Source organism: Panthera pardus, unplaced genomic scaffold, assembly GCF_024362965.1.
Source record: "Panthera pardus isolate Hobbes unplaced genomic scaffold, ASM2436296v1 HiC_scaffold_21, whole genome shotgun sequence".
Taxonomy (NCBI): Eukaryota; Metazoa; Chordata; class Mammalia; order Carnivora; family Felidae; genus Panthera; species Panthera pardus.
In genome coordinates, this window is record NW_026526777.1 from 48,868,130 (window position 1) to 48,890,797 (window position 22,668).

General features: G+C 38.4%; 1 protein-coding gene across 13 annotated transcripts in view; it reads right to left on the minus strand.

Moving 5' to 3' along the window:
• Nucleotides 1-22,668, minus strand: part of RASAL2 (RAS protein activator like 2) — a 358,056-nt gene that overhangs the window by 70,856 nt on the left and 264,532 nt on the right. For 12 of the 13 annotated variants that reach the window (XM_019426063.2, XM_019426070.2, XM_019426072.2 and 9 more), the window contains one exon: nucleotides 20,572-20,678. In XM_019426063.2, coding sequence (XP_019281608.1) covers nucleotides 20,572-20,678 — 107 coding nt within the window. Of the gene's footprint in view, nucleotides 1-20,571; nucleotides 20,679-21,481; nucleotides 21,734-22,668 lie in introns of those variants that run through there. The other variant, XM_019426082.2, reaches the window with a different exon arrangement.

Consider the following 22,668-nt stretch of genomic DNA (forward strand, 5'->3'; position numbering starts at 1 on the left):
AAACTGTAGTAAGCACTCAATATATATGTGAAATTATGGTTGTTCTGGGAATACAGGTAAGGGAAATTTTAAGACAGCCCAGAGTGGTCAGTAATATTTCATTCTGTTTTTATCTCCTTGATATAACTGAAACATGGTTTTCACTGAAAATATTGTTTAGCTTAGGCTATAAAGGTTGGTCTGGTGTCAGTCTATTCAGCCAGGTGGTCTCCCACATGTTCAGGGAGATCACATAGTTGAATGGATGCCACTAAAAACTCGCCATCTCCATACTAGTCCCAGCTTCTACTATGCCTCTGTCTTGGACCAACTACGCAGTGAGCCAGCCTTCCAATGACACTACCCCTCCTAGGAAACCTCAGAGTGTATGGCATGCACACTGGCCTGCTGCCCCTTCTGAGCGATTCCTTAGGCACAGATCACTATCCTTTGCACCAAGCAGCTCTTCGGCCTGACTATAGCTAACCGGACCAAGGATGGACACCTGACCTAAAGGTACCAAGAGGGGGCTGGGTAAGAGTTTTGCCTTATGGTATCACCTGGTAGCTACTAAATACTCTAGGCTGATTCCTGGCCATTCCCTGCTTCGTACTTTACCCTCCAGCAACCCTAGAAGCCTGTAATTCTCTACACTCACCATGCATCGCTGCTACGGCTCATATCCCTCCCTCTTCCCTGGCTAAGTCATCCTTTCAGACTCAGCTAAGGCATGAGATCTTCCAGCGTGTCTTTTTTGACATGTACCACCTGGCTCTAGATGAGGTGGCCATTCTCTGTGCTTCAGAGGAATCCAATTACATACAGCGAGCCTTACATTTAGCACACGGCATGTCCACTTATGTGTCAACAGCCCTCCCTCTAAACGCTGAACTCCTCAGGGCAGGGACTACACAATCTTTGCCTTCCCAGGGCAGGTCCGATACCAGGCATTTGGCAGGGGTTCAATAAATATCAACAGAACTGAAATAAAATGGGCAGTGAAATGAGTAAAAGCCATTGTGGAGTTTTTGATACAACTGCCACTGCAGAAAGAGCGGGCAACTCTGAATCAAAGTGTGGCTTCAAATTCTAGCTCCAATTTCTCCTATTGAGTGACTTTGAGTAAGTTGCAACTTCCAAGTTTCAGATTTCTTACCTGTCAAACGAGGAATAAAAAAACCCTCTTCCTAGGGCCATTCCAGAGAATAAGATAACTGAATGGAAAAGCACTTTTAAAATAATGGAAAATGGGTACCTATAAGTATTAACTTCATCTGAGTCTAGGGAGAGAGACTACTGGGTAGGCTAGGTGGAATCATGGCTTTTCCTCTTAGAAACTACCACATCACAGGAAGGGAAGGAAACTAGAAAGAAGTTCCACAAGTGGCAGGGATTTGGGCCGTTTTGTTCAGTGGCAGATGCCAGTACGTACAGGGATACCTGGTACATCCTAAGTGCTCAATTAACATTCGTTGACCGAACGAATTTACTGAAGGCTTCCTGGATATGAAGCACTGCTAAGTGCTTTCTAGTAGTTCCAATACTGTTCAGTCGGCACAATGACTCCACAAAATAGATATTCAGCAGCTTGCTTTAGGTAACACAGTTTATAGATGAGGAGTCAGGATTTAAACCCAGTATTCTGCTAACATGTAAAAAGTTTCATTCATTCACATACTTACTGAGCACCGTTTATTGGCCACATGCTTGAGGCACCTGAGCTCGATCAGTGAACAAAACAAACAAAAATCTTTGCCTTCATTAAGCTTCATACATTAGTGGAAGGAGACAGACAATAAACAAAGGACATAAGAAATTAGTAAAAGACAAGGGCTACAGAAAAATAGAGCCACGTAAAGAGCTGGGAATATAAAGTGGTCATGATAGGCCTTATGGAGAAAGATTACACTGACTAAAGATTTGACGGGGGAGAGCCTCAGACCTCAGAAGGGAAAAGCATTCCAGGCAACAGGAATGGGATGGGCAAAGGCTTTAAGGCAGAAGAACTCACGGTATGAGGAGAGCCAAGAAGTCAGCGCGGCTGGAGAGGAGGAAGTGGAATGGGAGGGGTTGTGGGAAATGAGGAAACAGAGGGAGCAGTGCTGGTCCCAGTCGTGAGGTGGGTGGGCAGATCCTCCGGGCCACTGTAAGGACCTTACTTTTTTTTTTTTTTTTTTTTTTACTGTTTATTTATTTTTGAGAGAGAAATGAACGTGACCCCGGGAGGTGCAGAGGGAGAGAGGGAGACAGAGAGGATCCAAGGCGCACTCTGTTCTGACAGCAGACAGCCTGGTGCGGGGCTCAAACTCACAAACCGCGGGCTCATGACCTGAGCTGCAGTCAGATGTTCAACCGACTGAGACACCCAGCACCCCAGCACCATGGGACCTTACCTTTTACTCTGATTTCTAAGGAAAGCAACAATGAGAGACAAGACCCATCAAAGCAGTTGCAAATAAGCAACCATTTGTTTTTCTGAGAGGACTAACTTTACCTATGAAAACAGAAATGTGTACTGATTTAACATGGTTTTGAGCAAGAATGTGTGCCATGTGAACAGTTCATTTTCTTCACCAACAGCAGATCACCTACCCAGAGCTGGTATACACAGAAAGTGTCTGACTTCTCCCAGGTCAAACAGCTGCCAGGAGGCAGAGTACAACCTCAAGCCCAGGCAGCCTGAGTCCAGAACCCTGGCTTTTTAACCTCTATGCTACCCTGACTCTCCACATTCTTATTCCTCTTCAAGATACTCCGGGCACTAGGATATAATGCATTTATTATTATTTTTTTTTTTTAATTTTTTTAACCTTTATTTATTTTTGAGACAGAGAGAGACAGAGCATGAATGGGGGAGGGTCAGAGAGAGGGAGATACAGAATCTGAAACAGGCTCCAGGCTCCGAGCTGTCAGCACAGAGCCCGACGCGGGGCTCGAACTCACGGACCGCGAGATCATGACCTGAGCCGAAGTCGGATGCTTAACCGACTGAGCCACCCAGGCGCCCTGGATATAATGCATTTATAATGCACATTCTCCGTGGGTGCTATATTTAATTTCTACACATATCTTATTACAGAATCATATACCACAAAAAGGAAGAAATGCACTATGACAATTCAAAAATATGAGGGGAAAAAAGAAAACAAAACTCCCACCAATGTGACATCTGACTTAGAAAAATTTGCCCCTAGGGCTCCTATCTATATAATTAAACTGACATGAAATGGAAACCCTATTGAAATTACTTTTAAATATAAATGACTCTATGGTCACTGAGAGAAAAAAATGCAAATATGAAATTTATAGAGAGATGGATGTCGAGAGGAAAATGCTTCTCTCTTTCACGTTAAGTTAGGACGTCTATGTCTCATGTGAACGTGAAGAGTACGTGATGCTCCTACAAGCTTACTTTAAAATCCAATAGCATAAATGGAAACAAAGGAAAAGACTACAAATAAACTGATTTCATCCTTACCTGAAAACACACTACTAAAACCCTCAAAACAAATCCTACCTGTCCAATCCTCTTCTGAAACACTGTTGCTACCAGCTACAACTCTGAAAAACAGTAAAAAGCTTACTTCAACACCTACATTGTCAGACAGCAACTGATAACGACTACCGTGATGTACTTTAATTAGCCGGTACTCACTCTTTTCTGCCAAAATAAGGCTTACACTTAGCAACTGCCCAGGGAAAGGAAAAGCCAAACGTTGCCTTTCTCTGGAGCTTGGTGTGAGGAGAATGATAAAAGGTGTTCACCACCTACAAACTGGAGTAACCCCCGAAGACTGGACTTGGCTGTCAGGGCCCGACTGTAACTGAAATAAAGTTGCTGCTATGCAACCGCTCCCAGAAGCCTCTGTGGCGGTAACGGGAGCCGGGCCGTGCCGTTCCCTGAAGACGTGGAGAAGTGGAGGCAGAGAAGCACGCCATCACCTTCCCCACAAACACACGGTGATGCGCAGCAGGAGCCTGCTCTCATCCTGCGTGAGACTGTTTCTTATCAGTGGCCACACGAGGGATTAAGGAAATCTAGGCGACTGAAGCACTTTTAATAGCAGTTCCTTAAAATATTACATGACGCACAGTAAGAAAATGCCACCTTGTCAACTAGAAAGGACCCAGGCGAGAACTGTTCTCATTCTGGCTTTTAAAGTTTTCGTTTAATTAGTAAATGCATTCCTGTGTATTTGTGTGCTTTAGCAGTTCACGGTATTATGGATTGCAATGACCTGACAAGGGCTATGTCCTATATCAATTACTCCCTTCCTTCCCCTTTTAATGTAACTGAGGAACCTACAGATGCTCAGAAAATGTTCACGAGAATCCAGTTGTAGACAATTCACAGGAGAAAGGAAAAGGAAGGGTAACTGAAAGCGTTAACCTCCACTTTCCAGCCATCATATTTTACTTCCTTAGCGTATCTTCCAGTTATTGGAAGTCCAAGGAGGGAGGGAAACTCTAGGTAGCAAGAGTAACAACAGAACAACAAACAGTTGCAAAGTGCTTTGTAGTTAACAGTTTCAGTGTGGGTAATTTCCCCCCTAGTAGGGATTTGGGGTTGGTTTGTTGGTTTGTTTTGCAAATTAAATCATCAAAGGGAAAAAGAAAAGGTCCTATAATAAATTACAATTGTTTTTCTAGCACAGAGCTGATGATAAATCAGAATTTCTGGGCGTGGGGCACAGTGATCTGCATTTTTGACAAGCATCCAATGATTCTCTTTTATTAAACAAAGTAAAACATTTATTATGAAACTTTAAAAAAAACCAAAAGCGCATACATTACACACATACCCATTAATCAGATCTAACCCACATTAACATATTGATATATTATTAGATTGTATTAAAGTATAAAAGTAAATACATATGTTATATGACATGTTTTTAAAAATTATTATAATATGATATAACATATTGATATATTAACATTTGTTGGGGGGGGGGGGCAAATACCTTTTCTATCCCTAGTAATATTCTTTGTCTTAGGAGATACATTTTCATATGATAAAACAATGTTATATCAGATTTCTTTTGATCATTACTTTCCTGTTAAATTTTTTCAAACTTTCTACTTTCAACTTTTATATGTTATATTTTAAATATATCTTAAAAAAAAAACCATTAGGTCTATTGGGGTATAATTTACGAAAGGATAACTCACCATATTTAGGTGTATAACTCGATGAGTTTTGACAAATGTATCCTACTGCAAACGAGATACAGATTTTTACCACCTGAAACGTTTCTTCAGGCCGCTTCACAGTCCATCCCTTCCTCCCACCTCAGCCCCTAGAAACCACTGGTCTGATTCGCCCCTACAGTTTTATCTTTCCCTTCATGCTCTATCAATGGAATTATGCAGTATGGAGCCTTCTTTCACTTAGCATACTGTTTTGGAAATCTATCCATGTTACTGCATGTAGTCCATTCCTTTTTATTCCACATATGGATATACCAAAATATGTTTATCCATTTGCCAACTGATGGGCATCTGGGTTGTTTTCAGGTTGGATCTATTAAGAATAAATCTGCTAAAAAATATGTGAACAAGTCTTTACGGGGACATATGGTTTGGGAACCATGGAGTTAAAAGCTTGGTTGGAAATTCACAAATAAATAACATGGAGAAATGGCAACTTTTTAAAAGGATAACAGGTGAGGTGGCCTGGCGGAGGGAACTTGAGAAGGAAAGGAATTCCTGATGTTTTTCCTTTCTATTTAAAATAATTTTAGATTGACAGGAAATTTGGAAAAATAGTACGGAGAGTTTTCTCTTACCCAGCTTCCCCCAATGTTAACATCTTACCTAACCATAGTAAAATTATGAAAACTAGGAAATGAACATAGGGTAGCATGCTGACAAATTACCTAATTCTAATTTCACCAGTTTTTCCACTGTATTCATTTTCTATTGCCACTGTAACAAATTATCACAACATGGTGGCTTCAACAGTACAAATCTATTATCTTACAGCCATGTAGGTCAGAAGTCCAACATGGGTCTCACCTGGCTAAAGTCAAGGTGTCTGCAGGGCTGCACTCCTTTCTCAAGACCTGGAAGAGAATCTGTTTCTGGCCTCTTCCAGCCTCTAAAAGGCCTCCCACACTCCCTGGTTTATGGTTCCCTTCCTCTATCTTCAAGGCCAGCAATGCTGCATTTTTATGAAAGGTTCTGTTTTTAAGGCCTTGAGATTAGATTGAACCCTCCTGGATAATCTCAGGTACTTTTCTCACCTCAAGGTCTTTAGCCTTAATCACATCTCAAAAGTCTCTTTTGCCATGTAAAATAGCATATTCACAGATTCTGTGTATTAACACATGGACATCTTGGGGGCCATTGTTTTACCTTCCTTCCACACGTGGCGTATGTCATTACTTTCTTATGAGTAGGCATTTAGGTTGTTCCCAATATTTTGCAATTATAAACAATGCTGCCAAGAATACCTGGTGCCTATGAATTTTTATGCTGATGGAGGTAAATCTTCGGTAGACTGCTTGAAGTGGGGCTGCTGGGTCAAAGGGTGAGTACATAGTAGCTTTGCCAAAATCCCCTCTAGAAGGGTTGTACTAGTTTGGATTCCCATCACTAATGTATGAGAGTGTCTGTTTCCCATGATCTCACCAACTAAATCTGATGTCATACTGTATAGTTTTTGCTCACCTAAAGGTGAAATAGCCTCAAAATATTGTTCTAACTTGAATCTCTCTGATTATAAGTGAGTTTGAACATTTTTCAATATGTTCAGGACAATTTTTATAGTGCTTGAGAATCATCTGTTCATACTTTGTTTTTCTTCAGTTCTTTTATTGAGTTTTGGGTCATTTGTCCCTCAATTTTTAATAGTCCTTTATATGTTGTGAATATTTTCTTTCAGTCAGCTGGTTGTCTTTTAAGTTTCTTATGATGTTAATAAATCATAAGACAATTAAAAAAAACATGTTTGCCTCTGTAACCATTACAGTAAAGTAACCATTACAGAAAGTTTTTCCTACATTAAGGTCAAAGAAGAATTTATCAATGTCTCCTAGTACTTATATGGTTTATTTATTTAATTTTACATTTAGATCCCTAATCCATTTGGAGTTCATGCTTATGTGAGGTGTGAAATACACATCTAATTTATCTTTTTTTTTGCAAATGGCCACTCAGTTGTCCCTACACTATTTATTTCAAATGCCAACTTCTCAGGAAACCATCCCTGATTTCTCTAATAGGAGTTAGTCCCTCGCCTCTGATTATCTAAGCTCTTTTGTTTATATGACTGTTTTCCTCTGTCTTGACCAATAATTAGTTCTATTCCTATGTTATATCCCCTACTGAGTCCTAACTCCTGAAAGCAAACATTATTGAGCTCATCTTTGTGTTTCTTCAATGCTTAGCATACAGTGAGTTACTTAATATATACTTGTGGAATGCTAATGATTAACCTGAATTATTAAGAAAAGTTCAATACACTTAAGAAGGTACGGAAAATACCTAATGCATTCAAGGGAAAAAACTCCTCAAAATTATTTAAATTAAACTAAGTTTGTGTTTCAAGAGGAAAAGTTTTGTATCTGGAATATTCACTTCTGTAGAATACCTCAGTTCCTGCTAATGAGATGTATGTTGATTTTCTTATAACTGGCAGAGACTGCTGATCTTAAGTTCACAGAGTATGCATATAAGAAAAATGGCTTTAAGGGATAAAATAATGAGAAATGATAGGTCAAAACTAAGAAAGAGAACATTCTCCCGAAGTGAGGTCTATTAGTCTATTGGACAGTCTCCCAGAGGTTATCATGGAAGCCTGAAAAAGCATCAGATAATAGAATGTGAGAGATACTTTTTCATTGTCAGGGGAGATGGACTAGATGAATTTAATTGAAGTTTTCTATCTCTCATTTCTAGGACTCTAAGAATAAAAGCATCACAGAGAGAGGGGGGCTTTGGAGCCTAGGAGTCATTTAAAAAAATAAAATTCTTACTGCCTCTGGTAAAACAAAATGCACCTACAACCCATATTATGGAAATGGTGGTAAGCAAAAGATACAAGTAAAACAATATAATTATTCTTTACTAATGTCGATCACGATGACTTTTTAAAAAATATATAAAATAAAATGGGGGAAAGGAAGGAGAAATAAATCAAGGAAAGGATTTTATTAGGCATATTTATATAACTTCTAGAGGCTATTTCCTAACTATACTGCTTCTAATACTGCAAATATTTGTTTTTATTATAAATTTAGGCCCCAAATATTAACATATTGATCCTTAGTATATAGTACCTTTTATCCTGCAACTTTCAAGGATCTTAAAATATCTGTGTAATATTTCATTATCATAAAAAAGGCATCAGAGGCCTTAGAGTAGGTCAAACAATTTGCTCTGGGTCACACAAGTGAGACACTAACTGAACATACCTTAAAAAAATAAAGCTCTTATCACTCCTTTGCCTGTTTTAGATACAAGCTCCTAAATGCTAATATGAACTCCTTGTACTAATGCCCTGGAAGAATTACACAGGCAGGGGACACCGGCCCTAAATCATATGGTCAGAGGATTTTTCAACTGCGGGCACCCGATTTTAATGGACAAGAGCCCCTGAGTGACAGTGGTCTCAGTGACTGCATGAGATATGAGCCCCGGTAGCTAAGGACAGATCATCAGGTTTTGGCCTTCACTTCTGCTGGAGCTATTGTCTGTTTTTCATTTAACTTAAAAAAAATTTTTTTGACGTTTATTAGAGAGACAGAGCACAAGTGGGGGAGGGGCAGAGAGAGAATGAGACACAGAATCCAAAGCAGGCTCCAGGCTCTGAGCTGTCAGCACAGAGCCTGATGTGGGGCTTGAACCCACAAACCATGAGATCATGACCTGAGCCAAAGTCGGATGCTCAACTGACTGAGCCACCCAGGCGCCCCTCATTTAACTTTGAAAGAGTTGAGAGTAGAACACATTCCTACATATCCAATTATTCCTTGAGTAAGAAGCCAACCAAGATAGTCCCCATGTTATTCTGTCATTAATCTCACAGGACTCCCATTAAAAGAAAATTACTTCCTTCTACTCACTACATTCTTCCCTTAATTATGTTTTATTTAACAGATTAGTGTAGACCCTTAAAAAAAAAAACAGTATACAACCTTGACTAATATTAAACCATCAATGATGAAGATGCTATGGCTTAAGAGGTTAACGTCTTTGCAATGGGCATATCTTGGGTAATCATGAATGTTACCTATATATTCAGTGAGTTTTCATAAACAGGTTAGGAAACAGAAAAGGCCTGTGCTGGAATTATAAGATTAACAAGATACAGTCCTGACCCTTCTTGAAGAGTGGTTTCTAAATTGCCTTGACTATGTATCAAATGAGTAAAATATCGTTGGTATGTGTTCCTAAAATTGTTTACTTGTAAAACATAAGAACGTTCTAATGTATGATTATAAAACATTCAATAACATAAAAATTTAAGGAGTGTAATTTTAAAAATTAAATATTTATTATTTTCTTTCTGCAACTCAGATGGATCATATTAAGCACCCTACAAGATATATACATCCTATTCTGGAGACCACCACCCAGAATATCACAGATCAGGGAAGGCAACCATGCCAATAATGAGGCTACAATATACCAGTATCAATCCTATAACAAATAAATGCACACATCTATGGAAGAACAGAGAAAGTCAAGGCTGATGTTGCCTAGAAGAGGTAGTGAGACACTGGAGCTGAATTTTAAAGGATGAGAATACTTTCAGGAAACACAGAAGTTGGCCTTGTTAGGCAGAAGTGTGCAAAGATACCTGAGAAAGCTTGTTTGGGAACTTTTAAGTTTGGTTAAAAAAAAAAAAAAAAAGGACACTAAGAGAACCCTGTAAGTTTGGAGGCTGAGAGATGTGGGGGTGGGGATGGTGATATTGGGTATTAGGAAATGAAACTGGAAGGGCAGCCAAAAACTTGATAACGAAAGGTTCTCTGTGCCAAGCGAACTTCGGTTTTTATCATCCTGTAAAACACAAATCAAACTCAAAAGCTTTCAGCGGGTGACTGATGCTTTTTGATGGAAAAGCCAGCTCTGTCTGGAAATATTTAAATGAGGGGGAGAGGGAAGGAAGAGAAAGAGGAGAGTGGAAAGAACCCGCTGTGCAAGCCAAATAAAATGTACAAAATTTGGTCATGTCCATGGGCATGGGATGACAGAGAATTACTAAAAGACTCTGAGCAGGGGAGAGTCAAGTAATGATCAGGGTTAGAGCAGCAGTGTTAAGGCTAAAGTGGGTGACAGAGGTGTTGGATGCCAGGAGATGAGTTAAAGTCTTTCCTGTACTAGATGAAACTGGCTACATGGTTGGAGGGGCTCAGTGCAAAATACGTGGGCCCTTGTTTGAAAGGCAGGAACACAGGCCATTAAAAGTACTAAAATAGAAAACTTTCCTTTCTCGAGCAGTCTTCCTCCCTATCTGCTATGATGTTTTTCATTTGCTATTTAGTGTCATGCTCCCTCAGGCACCGGGGCAAGTGCAGACCTTCACAGGTGCCGGGGGCCCCAGCCCATGACTCACTATGTAGGTGGCCCACTGGCTGCCAGGTTGCCTCTCCCCAGCCAACAAAGCCATGTACCATGCCCGGGCCCAGTGTAGGGAAGTTGAGCCAGGCTTCTTCCCTGTTCACAGATGCCTCTGCAATTCACTAGGTATCTGGGTTGGGGGTGGCCAAGAGGCTCACTCCAACTGAGTTGTGGCCTTCGGCCGCCTGCCAGATACTGGTGAAGCTGACCAAACAGGGGAAGGACGCCCCTGCCTGGAGGTGCCATGGGGTGCCCAGCCCAACTCCTATCTTTTTATGCTTGTGTAAAGGCCCATGCCAGGGTCAGAGAGTGAAAGCTAGGGCTGGGTGAGGTGGATGCAGGGAGGCTGGTAGGAGTTCTGGGGGTGGGGAAGTGGGTGGAAGAGAATCCATCCCAGGGAAGCAACGGCAGGTGGTGACGGGCCTTGGCTCCCAAGTCCCAGTACGTGCTTCACTGTCCCAGGGGCCCCACTTACAGAACACAAATCCAAAGATGGATCAATAAGAATCTTAAGATGGTGACCACAGAACATTAAAGTCTATGCAAGGGGCCTTTCTGAGTGCACTGCGCTTGTCTCATGCTCATGAGGCAGGTCCTGGTATTGGTTCAGGGGAAGGATAACAAGCACTGATAACTCAAGTAAGTAGCAGTGGGGCTGGAAGATGGATGGATGAATCTGAGGAGAGGAGAAGATAGGGTAACTGAATTTGGGAGGAAAGAAAATACTACAGTTGTGGGAACTGAAGAAATCTGTAGTACTACAAAGCTAGAAATTCGGGAGGAATATAGTTTTGGAGGAAAACATAAGTGTTTGGGGGGCACACAGTATGGGGCAAGCTAAATTTAAATTACTATGGGACATCAGAACTGTTAATAGAATACAGAGGACTGTTTAGAAAAATATTCTCCAAGAAAACAACATCACTATTTCCTGATTTGTTGATCATTAATTTCATTGCTATACAAAAAGTCATTAAAAGGTCCTTCTAATATGAACACCTCGGCATTATCCCATTAAACAGACCCACATATAAAACATCACAGAAAAATACAGAGGCAAAGGCGGACTACATACAAAATGAAAAAAATCAAGGAGTTTATTCAATAACCATGAACTTATGGAAGAGATTATAAAGTACACTATATAAGATATGAATAACCCTTAAGATGTAAAAGTTTGCAAAAATTAAAAAATATCTACATGTATATATATGATTGCCATAATTTTTTTTCTTTTAAAACCATATGTCATGCTTCATATTTCTATATCCTTAAGTAAAAATGTATGAAGCTATATAAGCTTCTTTATCGCAGGCAAAATTATGGTAGTTTGCATAAAAATGCAAATATGCAAAGTATCACTAATGAGCACCAAAAAAACAAAAACAAAAAACAAAAAAAACACCACACACCCACTTGAAGAAAATAAGCAGCCAATATATAATGAAATGCATTTTTTTGTCTTTTTTCCTCCCCAAAATATATTTCACTCAACCCAATACACCCAAAATACTATCATTTCAACTTGTAATCAATATTAACAAGTATTCAGATACTGTCTATACTTTTTTCTCAAGTTTTTTTAATAGCTTTATTGAAATATAATTCACACACCATCAAACTCATTACAGTGCAAAATTTAGTGGCTGTTGTATATTCAAAACGTTGTGTAACAGTCACCACAGTCTAATTCCAGAATACTACCATCACTCCCCAAAAACATCCCATACATATGAGTAGTCATTCTTGGCTCAACCCTTGGCAACCACTAATCTAGCTTCTCTCTCTATGGATTTACCTACGCTGGCCATTTCACCTAAGTAGAACCATATAATACGTGGCCTGTTGTGTCTGGGTTCATTCACTTAGCATGTTTCCAAGGTTCTTCCATGTTGTAGCATGTATCAGGACTTCACTCCTTTTCGTGGTTGAACAATACTGCTGTATTGTGAGACCCCATTTTGTATATCCATCCTTTTTCAGCTGATGGACATTTGGGTTGTGTCTACTTTTAGGCTGTTACAAATAATGTTGCTATGAACACTCACGTATAAGGTTTTGTATAAACACATTTTCAATTTTCTCGTATATATACCTGGAAGTAGAATTGCTAGGTCATGTGGTAACACTACGTTTAACCTTTTGAGAAACTATCAAACTGTTTACAAAGTGGCTGTGCCATTTTACATTCCTTTCCACCATATAGTGTACTAATTTTTCCACATTCTTGTCAATGCTTATTATGTTCTCTCTTTTTGAATACAGTCACCCTAGTATGTATGAAGTGGTATCTCACTATGGTTTCGACTTGCATTTCCCTAATGACTAATGATGGTGAGCATCTTTTCATGTGAATTTTGGCCATTTGTATATCTTCTTTGGAGAAATGTCTATTAAAATCCTTCTGGAGTCTTTTAATAGCTACAATAGTCTGACAAAAAATTTTGTAGTGATACTATAATCAAATAATAACCTGGGAATAAAGTTATTTTCAAATGAAATTAGTAGAGGCTTAATATAAAATAAACATTTAAAACTCCAGTGGAATGGTACTGGCATTGGTTCTAGAATTAATGGGCGTGACAGCAGGAAGGCACTCAAGGGTGTTACTGTTTACCGGCAATGCTTGTAGCCTGCAGAGTATAGGTATAGCCGAGAAGTACAAAAACACCTTTCGGTACAGCTAACACTAGCAAAATTGAGAAGTTGGCAAGGTTTCATTTCTATATCTCTAGCTTCCTAACTTCTGTGAAAGAGGAAAGCATCTAATACCAGTTATACTTAGCGGTTAATTACATGTTCTTTAAGTGGGCATTAGCCCTTGTAGTATTCTATCCATAAGAACGAGCTGTGAGTTCATCGCATTCTCTCTCTCAAGTGGCCCTCTTCTCCTGGGCAAGAGACACTGGAAACTCCACTAGTTAACACTGCTGCAAATATGTTTATGAATAACCATAGACAGAGGAGAGTCTCCATCATGCTTTGATTCTTTCAAGTTTAGAATCTTGGCCATATTCCCTGCCATTCTGGTTCCCTCTTCCTCTGGGTATTTGCTGTCTCCTTTCTATCTCCCTTAAGGGATTGTATCTAACCTTATTCCTTTTTTTTGTTTCTCTGCTTCAAATGTTATAGTTTCTAGGGTATTTATTATTAAAAACTTTAAAATTTATACCCCTCCTGATTACAAAGTGATTTAAAGGTACAGTTAATATTTAACACCCTCAGGCTATAACTTTTCTTTTCTGACATTCTTATGTTTATTATATTATTTTTACCTCTGGTAATACTATTTTGATAGACATAATATGAATATATTCATGTATTATATATTCATATATATATATATATATATATATATATATATATATATATATATAAATATACTCTCTATTAAAAAGAGGTACCACTGCAGGGTGATCCTACTTTGGATTTTAACTCCACACAGATGGTCAGTAAAGGGAAGAAGAGAAGTTGGATACAGAATCTTTAAGTAGCAGAAGACAGAACTTTAAGTGCCCAGGAATGCAACTGCAATGAGGAATACAAAAATTGAAATGGCACTGTACCATGGCTACTATGAATTAAAATGGATTATTTCACCCCTGAGACTGAGATTCTTAGGCTGGCCAGAGGTCACTATTTTGTATTTTGTACATTTATACTTGTCGTTCAAATGGACTGTGTCAAACACTTGGAAGGGCAACTAATATACAATGCAGCAATTTGTAAGCAATGGCAGGCCACTGAAAAAAATATCACTTATTAGTTTCTTATGCCAGACCTAAAGGTACAAAAAAAAGAAATGATGTCCACAGAAAAGACATGAACTAAAATGGGTTCCTAATATGTGGTGCCTGGGTGGCTCAGTTGGTTGAGCATCTGACTCTTGATTTCAGCTCAGGTCATGATCCCAGGTTCATGGGAGAGAGACTCGTGTCGGGCTCCATGCTGAGCATGGAGTCTGCTTAAGATTCTCTCTCTCTCTCCTTCCCTCCTTCCCTCTCTCTCCCCTCTGCCCCTCTCCCCAACTTGTGTTCTCTTTAAAATAAGAAAAAAAATTGGTTCCTAACATATTAACTAATCATTTAGACAAATAGTTCTCAACCCTGGGTATATCATCTGGGAGTTTAAAAAAAAAAATACAGAATACTTGGTTCTAGTTCAGAGATTTTGGTTTAACTGGTTTGAGGTGGAGCTCAGGCATTAGGTTTTGTTTGGGGAGGGGGGGGGTGGATGTTCCTTAGGTGATATTTAGGAATAGCCAGAGTTGAAAACCACTGGTTTTGACAATGAACACTATCTGATCTTTTTTTTTTTTTCTCCCAATTTTTATGTATTTTTTGGAGAGACAGACAGAGAGAACAGGGGTGGGGCAGAGAGAGAGAGGACACAGTATCTGAAGCAGGCTCCGGGCTCTGAGCTGTTAGCACAGAGCCCAGTGTGGGGCTCAAACCCATGAACCGCAAGATCATGACCTGAGCCAAAGTCAGACGCTTAACTGACTGAGCCACCCAGACACCCCTATCTGATCTTTATCAAGTGGGCATGAAGCTCTGTCTCTTTGTTTAACTTGGAAAAACAAAAATCTTATTAAGGATCTTCTTGAGGATTCTATTCAAAACAGAGACCAATACCAACTGAGCCTGACATCTTGATACTTAAGAAAGGATGTAACATTTCTTTTTACACAAGAATTTAACTCCATCTACATTTATTATTCTAAAGCTTTACTTTTTTTAAAAAACTATGCCAAGTTTTCATCTTTTGGCAATCTTTTGTATCTACTCTATCTGATTGGGAATGCTCAGGTGTCACTGTCACAGGAACAAGAAAGGTTACAAAGGAACAGTCAGCTACTGCCTTAGTTCAACTATGCTTTCTGGTTGTCTTGGCATAAATTTTAGTGCCTGAATTCTTTCAGAGCCAAGCTCAAAGCTAATACAAACGAAGCAGCTGCGACTGCATTGTGTTACATTTACATGGAAGGCCAACTCAGACCATTGTGTTATGGAAATGAGAACACTAAGCCAAGCACCTGGCCCGGAACACAAGCCGCTTTCTTTTAGCCAAAGCTAAATGGATGGCATCGTCTAAGGAGAAGTGATATAAAAATCATAAATATCAATAGTCACTTTATAAATAGAACATTAAAGAAAGAAGCCGGTTCCAAACACTCAGGCAATGGGAAACAAATATATACAATTACAAGGCATGATCATTTTTCCTTTCTGAATTAAAGTACCTGGATAACTCATTAGTTTACTCGTTTCTTCCTAATTACCCCTGTAAATATTATTTGAATATAGTTTTAACAATGTATAAACCATACAATGGATGTTTTATTTAAAGGAAAGCACAAATGTGACAAATGTAAAAAGTCTAGCAATATGATAAAGAAACAAGTGAAAAATAGCATCTTTAAAAAGAGGCAAAAACAACTCAAATAACTAAAAGTGTTCCTGAAGAAGCTGATAGTCAAAACTCAGATCTGCAAAAACATTGTGAGCTTACACATATATGTGACACGTAAAGGGCTCAAAGAAACATCCACAGAAACAAAACATTAAATAAAGGTTTCTATCTAGTTACACTTCCCAGTGTAAGTAGACACAGAATACACGATATACATAAAATACCAAAAAGCCCTGAATTCCAAATATATATTAAAATCTCTTTTGGTTGAAGAAAAACATGTAACTCTTTTGCACAGGTACACGCATTTACTCCAAACGATCGCTTGGTGATTATTAAAAGGTTTAGTAATCCATTTGACTGAGATATCATGAGTAATACTAAGAGAGTAAACGTGAGACACTCCCTTGACTCTGGTCACTCAGTAAGTCATGAATGCCTTATCCATTAAACAGTTATTTGTGGAGTGCTTACTGTGTGCAAGGTACTGTGTTAGGCACTGAGGTAGCTACAAAGATGAGAGGAGATATTTATTGTCTAATGAGGGACATGGACCTAGAAACAAACAACTGCAGTTGGAATTAAGGTAAAGAAACATGGAATGAACAGAAGAAACAGGAAAAGTATCCTGCAGATCACTGCTTCTCCTTATGCCTATGATTAGATAAAAGTACAAATGCACTGAAAATTCCTAAACACCAAGACCTTGCCTTACCTATAGATTCAGTGGCCACCTAAGTTCCCTCTTATGTTTATTTTTACTTTTCAGCTTATTTCAACTTATTGACTCGTCTGTCTACCACGGGCATAAAGATGGCTTAGACTAAGTAAGAAGTACACATGAATAGACTGTTGTACTGGCTATCCATTCTAAGATTATAAAAATATACATTTTGGGGAATGGGAAAGATATACAAAGGTTTTGGGTTTCCCTAATTTGGGCTCATTGCAATCTTTACTCCCTGGCTCCTTTCTACCACATCCAGCAGCAGTCAGCAGGATACAAGTGACTCTTACCCCCTTGCTTCTCCTGATCTCTCAAAAGCTAACCACTACTCTACAGCTGATAGCCTGGGGTGGGTGCAGGGCTGGCCTTCTCTTGAATGGCAGGCAGTCCCTTACTTGTTGCCCTGAGTTATGATGCCGATAGCAAGGAGAAAAAGAGTCACTTGGGGAAGAGTCAAGAAATTTACCAATACTTCACAGTATTTACACAAATGGAGCTGGGAAGAAAGCCCTTTTGGAGAGTCCATGGCTAGCTCCTTTCTGGTTTAGCTTTTGAGCCAAGATAAATATTTCAGAAAACAAATCTCTAGCGCTTTAATGGCCAGCCAAATTTAGTTAAGTTTGACAAACAAACATTCCCAGTCTTGCCCCAACCTACCTCCCCATCCTCTCTCTTGCCATTTTGGCCTACATTCCTTTTGGTTCCTGCTCACTGAACCCTTATATCCCCTGCAAGCCTCAGTCACTTTATGAAGTGTGTCTTTCTAAACTGCTCTTGCCTCTGCCTGGGATACTCTTCTTCCCGTCAATTATTTTCATTCAGCCTTTGAAACAGCTCGAATACTGGCTCCCCGGAAAAGCCTTTGCTCACACAATGCATTGTTAAAAATCTGTGTCACCATGCTTATCTACCTCCTTATGAATCTGGTCATTTTTCTGTCTCTTACTACTAGACTTTAAATTCTCTGGGAGTGGAAAATTCTGTTGTGTTCGTTTCTGTGTCCCTAGGACCTAGTGCCAAGAAAGTATCAATAATTGGTGAATCACTAATACTTTGCCCAAAGCAACCATTCGGGAAGTGTGTCACTGTCAATAATTTCAGTCAAGGCTTTTGCTAAAAACTACTTATCTGCACTCAGTATTTGCTTGAAAATGGAGCCGGGAAGAGTAAGCCCTTTGGAGGGTCCACCTGATAAGTTGTGAACCTGCTGTTTACACCACAGGAAAGACACATGAATCCTAGGATCACAAGCACTTGTGCTTAAATCTCACTTTTGCCCCTTCAGAAAGTTAACATGGATCACTTCCATGGAAACAATCATGCTAATAGCATGGGATACTGTATTAGTAACTTAGTTAAGTATCTCAAAGTTTGGTTCCTTCTTACACTGCTTTCTCACATGCAGACTCCACTGTGATATTAATTACAAAAGCATTCTGTGTTGATCCGAAAGCTAGACACAATTCTAATTGGCACTACATTTAAGTCAGTCACATTAGTTATTGGTATTATAAGGAGACTGTGAATTTCCAGATATCTGAGTACCGCATTGCCTCTTTTAGACAGCATATTTTGATTTAAGAGAATATAAATTATTTATCCAGAGCCATCATGGAATAAGGCATTTCACAAACCATATTTTTCTGGATAACAAGTTTTATAAGCAATAGATATTTTCAAGATTTAAAATATTCTCAATGGATATATATCACAATATTGCACAGTGACACTTTAAAAAGAAAACTGGCATGACAAATATAATTTCACTTTTTCTTAATGATTCAGGATCATTATTATCAATGTCAATTACTTCACTATTCTCCATGTGTCCTGTAATTCAATGGTACTCCTGTAGTTCAATGGCAACACTGGGCTATTTGCCTTTATAATAAGTGGATTCAGGTTGTTTTTATGAGTCCTTGCTTTTCATTTCCTCTGCCTCCTCCCCCCAACTCACTTCATTTTTTCAAAAATTACAATCAATGTGTTCTGATGGTTATTTTTCAAATAACTGCCTAGGTAAGAACTTACGAATAGTTAAATTCTCCTAGAGAGCTAAGTGCATGGGCTTTGGAACTACAGTTTGCCAGTCAGAGGCTCCTTCTTTCCTTCAATATTTCTTAATCTGTGAGATGGCTGAGGTTGTCAGAAGAGTAACAGCTGAATAAATGGTCTGTAAAGGAGTGCTCACCATCATGTATGTGCATCATTGGTTTATTACTTTTACTCAAGAGTAATTAGTATTATTATTAAGGTAAACCTCAAATTAGCTATCAACTGTTTAAATACAAATGAAAATTATTGTTCTTAATTAATTCAAACTTAAAAAGCCCAGTCATGAACTTCAGATTCAATAGAAGTACTTGAATGTTATAGAAGGATATTTTTCTTCAGTTATTGACTTTAAAAAAAAAAAAATTAAGAATTAACCATTCTATTTTAGCAGGCTTGTATGAAAATTACAAATTCTAATTCAATCCTTTTCACCAAACACTGTGTATGGATAGTCAGTTTCACTATATTTGATTTCTGTTTCATCAGGAAAACAAGAAGGGGAGGGAAGAGAAAAAAAAAAAATGCCCTTTTCATTCATTAAAAAAACCCAAACATTTAAGTGGGAAGCTATGTCTATGGAAGAAAGAAATTTAGTAAAAGGAATGAAATCTGATATTTTATCATTCCATCATAATATTGTTAGAATATTAATCCAATCTTGCTTGTGATCTTTAAAAATGAGAGAATCTGTAAACATTTGGAAGGTGTCACACAGTAACAGATACTCAAAAACTCTACAAGACACTGAGAGACAATAAAGGGAAATCTTGCTCTTCAGAGTTAATCCAAAATAAAACATTCATGTTGGTTGACTTATAAATGAATACCAGCTTATATATCTCAAAATATCATTTCAACCTACAGAGTTTTCCCAACTTAAAAAAATAAAAAGTAGTGGAATATATAAATAAGGAATACAACATATTAACTTAGCTGAATTAAAAGAAAATCATCTTTTTTTCCCCCAATAGAAAAGTCTACTTCTACTTTATAGTGTTTTCCATTGTACCTACAATAATGGCCAGCTTCATGATAGTTACTCTTTTCAAGTTTAAAAACAGTAAGTTTTACCGAAATGATAGAATTAGGCAGTGTATTTATTAAATAAGCAAAGAAAATGGATGGATTAAAATCTGGGTTACTGAGAGTTATATCAAGAAGGTACAAAACAGAACTGCAAGTGTTGGTCAGCTGACCTGATCGCTTCTAGCCTTCTGATCTCAGCATTCAATATTTAATACTGACTCTTAGTACTGCCTAGTCAGTTTAAGGAATATTTCTTCCAGGGTATTTCTTAAGCACTTAGATGGTCATCCAAAAGATGGCTTAAGCAAAGCACAGGCCAGGTCTCAGGAATAGAACTCACAATCGTCTAATTCTCCGATAATCTGCTCTGCAACTTTATGAGTCCCATCATTCACTGTTTATGCTCTAGCTCAAGGAAAACAAAACAAAACGAAACGAAAAACACCAAAAACCAAAAAACTCTTCCCATTTGTAAAAAAAAAAAAAAAAAAAAATGCTACCAGCATCTTTACAGAATGGTAACAGATTTTCACTAGTAACTTCATAAAAGGGCATCCTGCAAAGATTTGTACTCTGTAGGTCAGAGGAATTTGAATTTAATAATTATTCCCTAAAATGTAATAAACCTTCTACTCAAAGTGGTGGACATTAACCACAGTTGATCTACATAAGTTGATAACTGTGTCCTTTAACTTCAGTATTATAAAGAAATTCTTGAGCAAAATGTGTGGATTCCTTAGTAACTGTCTCTAAGAAGAAAGGAGAGAAAAGTAAAATATCTTTTAGAGAGGAGGAGCACTTACTGGTACTTTGAAGGGTGAGGTATTTACAGTGTCCATGGAGTTGGGTTTCTCTGATGTACTGGTCCCTGAGATACTCCGTCTGCGGGGGGACCTTTCTGCCGGCACCTCTGGAAAAGAAGAAAAAAAACATCATTAAGAAACCGAAATTTAGGATCTTTGACTACAATGTAAAATTATTGGGGGTTTTCTCCCCCACAAAAAATCAGTTTCCTTTAAAGGCATATTACATTCTATCTCCACATGATTTCTCTGTTTCTCTCTGTGGTATTCGAACTATCAAGACACTAGGGAGACCTGGTCACAGTTAAGAATCCGCTTTAGCATGACAGATTATAATTTTATCTGTGCACACATAAAAAGTATTTTCACATTTTCTGAGCTATGTTTAAGATCTATAAATTCACTTGATATTCGCATCTCACAGTGCATGAATATACTTCTCTATTTGTCAGCAACATAGGAGTTAACAGAATCCAAAGACAATTTTGGCATTCTTGTGAACAAAATATAGTCTTGTGTTGTACATGATTCGATGGTGTCTGCACAAAGGTCAAAGTTCAGTTCTGTGCAGATAAGATGATTCACCAGACTGCAACCAAAGGGCCATGAGGCGACTGAAAGCTGCTGCTAGGATAAAATAACATATATGCCTATGCAGATATAAAAATAGATCAGCTTCTCCTTGTGCTGGCAATATGACCTTACTAAGATCTTACTCTGTATTCCTAAATCTGTTCAAACTGACCTAACAAGCTTCGGATTTTGCAGATGATGTGATATTTTCTAATTTAATTACTGTACACTATATTAAGGTTACATTTAAACATTTTTTTCATAGAGTGATATAAATATATGCATATATATATGCACATACACACGCACACAGATGATAGATATACACATATTATACCTTTATCACAACTGCTTCCCATCTCCACGTCAACTGACAGACATATAGGAATCCAGCTTCTCAGATAACATTAGATAATCTCAACATGGACAAGGAAAAAAAACACATCCTAAAAAAAGTACTCTGTATTATCTTCCAGATCTTAAAAAATAAGGAGTAAATCGTGACTCCGGAGACTGACATTTTGATTCCTGCTGTTCTCCCTTTAAAAGATAGATGCAGTTTAAACTTCCATTTCTGGCCTCCTGGCCCCTGGGATCCGTGCTACTTCTACTTAAGAGAAAGCGTTTTTTCTCTCGCTCCCTCCCTGTGTCTTGCTCTTCCCCCTCCCTCCCTACAGCTTGCAGAGAGAGCAAGCGAGAAAGAAACACACAGGACTGCAGCTATTCAATCAATCGTTCCGACTGCACATCCTCATTAGTTACTTTCAGGCTATTAGCAGACGCCCAACCACTGCCTCCCCTCACTTACAGAAAATTTCACTGTATTACACTAATCCGCAGCAAGAAAAAAACATTTACTGAAATTTATATTCAGCTAGTGCCAAAAGGACACCATTTTACACAGACCTAGTAATGCACACAAATCAATCCCTCCTATGAAAATCCAGTTGGAAGTGCTTACCCTATTACCATCTTTGCATGCTGGACACTGATTTTCTTTCCACAACTAAACATAACTTCTGTGTGACATCTTGACCAGTAAGACATAAGCCAAATTGCAACATTGCTAATGACAGAGGTTGCCAACATAGCGTCTTATATGCCTGCAGTACAAGAAAGTCCCATGCTATCACTGTTTTAAAATTATGAGCAATAACTGTTAAGTCTCTCAACTTCTCTCTGACCATCAGTGGTTAAATGAGCCTTAATGCACAAAGCCATTTTCAGAATTAGGCACACATGACTTCTAAAAAATGGCAGTACAATTAGCTAAAATTCACGGCAATGGCACAAAGCACCAAATTTAAACAAACCAGCTTTGCAAAGCACTCCGAACAACAAGACCTTCAGACTTTAGGAACGTGACTTTAAAGAATGATTATCCAAGTTAGGCATTTCTAATATATGGGGGGCAGGCTGGTGGGGAGAGGGTCTGGTGAAGACACAAGAAAATCTCATCTTTCCTCTGATAATAACCTATAATTAGAAGATACATGAGATTAAATATTACAGTATAATATATTT